The sequence below is a fragment of the Humulus lupulus genome, chromosome 8 (genome assembly GCF_963169125.1).
Source record: "Humulus lupulus chromosome 8, drHumLupu1.1, whole genome shotgun sequence".
Classification (NCBI taxonomy): Eukaryota; Viridiplantae; Streptophyta; class Magnoliopsida; order Rosales; family Cannabaceae; genus Humulus; species Humulus lupulus.
This window is the reverse complement of record NC_084800.1, coordinates 155,245,603-155,250,609: the sequence shown is the minus strand read 5'-3', so window position 1 is coordinate 155,250,609 and position 5,007 is coordinate 155,245,603. Positions and strand designations below refer to the sequence as shown.

Below are 5,007 nucleotides of genomic sequence, written 5' to 3'. Positions count from 1 at the left end.
ATTGGAGGAAGCTCAGAGTTGAATTTCCATTTGAGGTAAGAGTTTTATGCACCACTGTTTTGTTGAGCTGCTATGGTTTAAGTTTCTGGGTTGTTGGTTTAAGTTTTGTAGAGTATTAAACCAATTCTTGAATTATGGGTTTGATTATGTGCCTAGGCTTGTTGATGATGTTTTTGAGTTGTTAGATGGTTTATGTGGGGTTTTGGATTGAATTTGAGACTTAGGTATGCATGGGTATTGATTTGGGAGTGTTTTGGCTTGGGAAAATGTTGAGGAAAAACCCAGAATTCTGGGTTCGCGAAGGGGCGCCGCGGCCCTGTTCTTCTGCGCCGCGGCGCTAGGCTGCAGTAGAGGATAAGGGCCATTATGGGTGCCACGACCCTCATATTGTGGCGCCGCGGCACTTTGCCATTTCCGGGTAGGGGAAAATGGTGCTTTTAGGCTTTTTCTCAGGGGGCTTGGGGGACGCTTCCGCCACTTTGTGTGGGGTTCCGGGAGGTCCCGAGGGCTCGGGTTTGGTTCCGGGAAATGCTTTTGAAATAGTTAGTAATGGGGGTGCTTTTTTTGTGTTGTGACTAGGTTCTTGGAGAGGCTCGGATTAGGGGATCGTGCTCGAGGGTTCAGCGCACAAGAAGCTCGGGACACAGGTAAGAGAACTGCTGTACCCATAGAGCAGGGCGAGGCCCCATAGTTGTGTTGCAGGGTACGACCCTATATGATTATGTGTTGGGTGTAGCCCATTGATTATGTAGTTTATGATTAAGTTATGTTTAGATTATGCTGTGTATGCATATATGTGAATGATCGGCTAGGGCCAGGAACAGCAAAGGCCGGGAACGGTAAAGGCCAAGAACGGCAAGGGGTCGGGAGCAACGTTTAGCACGTGGAGTGCGAGTTGCCAGGGTAGGACCCTAGGGGATACCTGGGATATCCTTACGGTGCATACCCCAACTCAGGGCTTGGTAAAGCGCCTGAGACGGCATGGCCGTATGTGTTAGCTTGATGACAAACTGGTTATATGCTAGGTGGTTCGTATGTATATGTTACTACTGCTACTACTATTGCTACTACTACTACTACTACTACTACTGCTGCTGCTGCTGCTGCTGCTGCTACTACTGCTACTACTGCTGCTACTGCTACTGCTACTGCTACTACTGCTACTGCTACTGCTACTGCTACTGCTACTGCTACTGCTACTTCTACTTCTACTTCTACTGCTGCTATTGCTACTGCTACTACTACTACTGCTACTGCTACTACTACTGCTGCTACTACTACTGCTACTACTACTGCTACTACTACTACTACTGCTACTACTGCTACTACTGCTACTACTGCTACTACTGCTACTGCAGCAGCAGCTGCAGCTGCTGCTATAGCTTAGCATTTTCATAGGAGAACAACCTTCTCTCTTCCAGCTCATTTAACTGTAACTTTCGAACTTCTCCAGTAGCTTGGAGATCCATATTCAACTTCTTAGTGGCCCAATATGCCTTATGCTCCAACTCAATGGGCAAATGGCAAGCTTTCCCAAAAACCAAACGATATGGTGACATTCCCAAAGGGGTTTTGAAAGCCGTTCGATAAGCCCACATAGCATCATCCAATCGCTGAGACCAATCCTTTCTACTAGGATTCACCACTTTCTCTAGGATTCCCTTGATCTCCTTATTAGATATTTCCGCTTGACCGTTTATTTGGAGGTGGTAGGCGGTGGAAATCTTGTGCTTCACACTATATTTGGCTAATAAAGCTACCAGAATCTTATTCACAAAGTGGGTTCCTTCATCACTTATAAGCGCCCTTGGAGTGCCAAAACGGGTGAACACATGCTTATGTAAGAACTTCATGACCACCTTGGAATCATTAGTAGGACTTGCCACTGCTTCAACCCACTTAGAGACGTAATCAACCACCACCAAGATATACAAATTTCCAAATGATGGTGAAAATGGCCCCATGAAGTTGATTCCCCAAACATCGAACAATTCAACTTCAAGGATGGTATTCAAAGGCATTTCACTCCTTGCTGAAATATTTCCAACACGCTGGCAGCGGTCACATCTCTTAGCAAATTCATGAGCATCCTTGAATATAGAAGGCCAAAAGTACCTCGATTGAAAAACCTTAGTGGCTGTCCTTTGCCCACCAAAATGTCCACCTTAAGGAGCTGAATGACAATGCTCTAGTATGCTAGAAACTTCATCCTCAGGCACACAATGCCTCATGATTCGATCTGAACATTGCTTGTAAAAATATGGTTCATCCCAATAATAAAATCTCACATCATGAAAGATTTTCTTGAGCTGCTGCCTATTCAAATCAGGTGGCTGCAAACCACTCAACAAATAGTTGACAAAATCAGCGTACCATGGTGTAGTGACTTGGTTCACAACCAACAATTGTTCATCGGGGAATGTCTCTTTAATAGGCCCTTCATTTTATGTTTCACTTCCAGCTTCAAGTCTTGATAAATTGTCAGCCACTTGGTTCTCCGTTCCTTTTCTATCCTGAATTCCCAAGTCAAATTCTTGAAGAAGCAACACCCATTGAATAAGTCTTGGCTTAGCATCCTTCTTGGCTATTAAATACTTGATCGCTGAATGATCAGTGTAAACCACCACTTTAGTCCCCATAAGATAAGCTCTAAACTTGTCAAAAGAAAATACCACCGCCAAAAGCTCTTTCTCTGTGGTGGTATAGTTCAATTGAGCGTCAACTAATGTCTTGCTTGCATAATAAATGGAATGAAACACCTTCTCTTTTCGCTACCCAAGTACGGCACCCACAGAAAAATCACTAGCATCGCACATTAATTGAAAGGGGAAAGACCAATCCGGAGCTACAATGATGGGTGCGGTGATAAGAGCTTTCTTCAAAGTCACAAATGCTTCTTGACACTCCTTTGTGAACTCAAATGCTCGATTTTGCTCAAGTAAGGAACAAAGGGGCTTAGAAATCTTTGAAAAATCTTTTATAAACCTCCTATAGAAGCCCGCGTGTCCCAAAAAGCTTCTAATCCCCTTGATTGTAGTAGGTGGTGGTAATTTTTCAATGACTTCCAGCTTTGCTCTATCCACCTCTATTCCCTTGTTAGAAATTCTATGTCCCAACACAATGCCTTCCTGCACCATGAAATGACATTTTTTCCAATTGAGTACCAAATTCGTTTCTTCACATCTTGCCAAAACTTGCTCCAAGTTAGCCAAACAAGTGTCAAAAGACTCCCCAAATACTGAAAAATCATCCATGAAGACTTCAAGAGAATTCTCCACCATATCTTAAAATATCGCCATCATACAACCTTGGAAAGTGGCGGGGGCATTGCACATCCCATACGACATCCTTCTAAAGGAAAAGGGTCCATAAGGACAAGTAAAGGTAGTCTTCTCTTGGTCTTCTGGCGCGATGGAAATCTGATTATAGCATGAATACCCATCAAGGAAACTGTAAAACTCCTTTCCCGCCAACCGATCAAGCATGTGATCAATGAATGGCAGCGGGAAGTGGTCTTTACGAGTAGCCTTATTCAACTTCCGATAGTCCATACAAACACGCAACCCCGTCACTTGTCTTGTGGGAATCAACTCATTATTTTCATTAGCCACCACCGTGACTCCACCCTTCTTTGGAACACACTGAATCGGGCTGACCCAAGAAGTAACTGAAATTGGGTAAGCGATTCCATAATCAAGCCACTTGATGATCTCTTTTCTGACAACTTCTTTCATTATAGGATTAAGCCTTCACTGTTGCTCAACATAATTATACCCTTGATATCTGCTATGGTCCAACCAATGGCCCTTGTATATTTCTTCAAAACAGCCAGCAACAATTGCTCTTTTTCAGCTCCTAACATGGCTGAAATAATCATAAGCAAAGTCTCATTATCTCTAAAATAAGCATACTTCAAGTGACTAGGCAAAGGTTTCAACTCTAATTTTGGTGGCTCTTGAATAAAAGGCTTAGGAGGCTTAAAATTCCCTTCTGACAAGTTCAATGACTCGAAAGGCCTCCTAAATTTGGCAAAGGGCTGCTTTGAATCCACCCATGTAACTTGGCTTTCTTCCTCTTCACTTAAGTCTTCAAGATTTTCAAGTGACCTCACCCCCACTCCATCTTTAAAAGCTTCCTTGTGGAATTTTTCAGCGACAATAGACTCAATTACACTCAGCCTAGAGCATTCCTCAACCTCATCCGGAAACCTCATAGTGTTGAACACATTGAAAGTCACTTGTTGGTCATTCACCCTCATAGTAAGCTCCTCTTTTTGTACATCAATCAAGGTCCTCCCAGTAGCTAGAAATGGCCTACCCAAGATAATAGGAACATATCTATCCACTTCATAATCAATGATGATGAAATCAGCCAGAAAAGTGAATTTATCAACTTGCACAAGTACATCTTCAATTTTTCCTTCCGGGTGTGCCATAGAGTGAACCGCTAATTGCAAAGTGACTGTAGTTGGTCTTGCTTCTCCAATCCCCAACTTCTTGAAAATTGACATGGGCATCAAATTGATACTAGCCCCCAAGTCACAAAGTGCTCTCCCAACGTCTCTACCACCAATAGAATAAGGAATTGTGAAGCTGCCCAGATCCTTCAATTTAGGAGGAACTTTATTCTTCAATATAGCACTACAACCTTCAGTCAAGGCCACCGTTTCAAATTCACCAAGCCTCCTCTTCATAGTTAAAATATCCTTCAAAAACTTCACATAGTTGGGCATTTGCTCCAAAGCTTCCACCAACGGTATATTGATGTGAAGTTGTTTCAAAACATCTAAAAATCTCCAGAATTGACCATCTTGTTGCTGCTTTTGGAAGTGCTAAGGAAATGGTGGAGGTGGCTTTCTCTTAGGCTTCTCTGTAGCATTTTGCTGAAGAATTGCTGCAGTAATTGCTTCGGGATTAGCATTTAAATTTTTTGAATTCACAGCTTTGTCTCCCTTGTCCACACTACTTTGCATTGAAGTGGGCTCGTTGTTTCTCTTACAATTCTCCT

The 5,007-nt window shown here is 43.0% G+C and overlaps 1 protein-coding gene across 1 annotated transcript; it reads right to left on the bottom strand.

Annotated features, from left to right (window-relative positions):
- Positions 1-3,733: 3,733 nt before the first annotated feature.
- Positions 3,734-4,732, bottom strand: LOC133796180 (uncharacterized). Its single transcript, XM_062233659.1, has 2 exons — positions 4,318-4,732; positions 3,734-4,236 (listed from the first exon to the last, which is right to left on the bottom strand). The coding sequence occupies exons 1-2, from the start codon at positions 4,730-4,732 to the stop codon at positions 3,734-3,736; spliced, it is 918 nt and encodes a 305-aa protein (XP_062089643.1).
- Positions 4,733-5,007: the final 275 nt, after the last annotated feature.

Excerpts from the sequence above, each read along its gene's own strand:
- LOC133796180 (XM_062233659.1), bottom strand. The coding sequence starts at position 4,732 with ATGCCCAACTATGTGAAGTTTTTGAAGGATATTTTAACTATGAAGAGG. Across the intron at positions 4,237-4,317 it reads ATATGTTCCTATTATCTTGG|TGACTTTCAATGTGTTCAAC; the intron begins GTAGGCCATTTC and ends ATGACCAACAAG.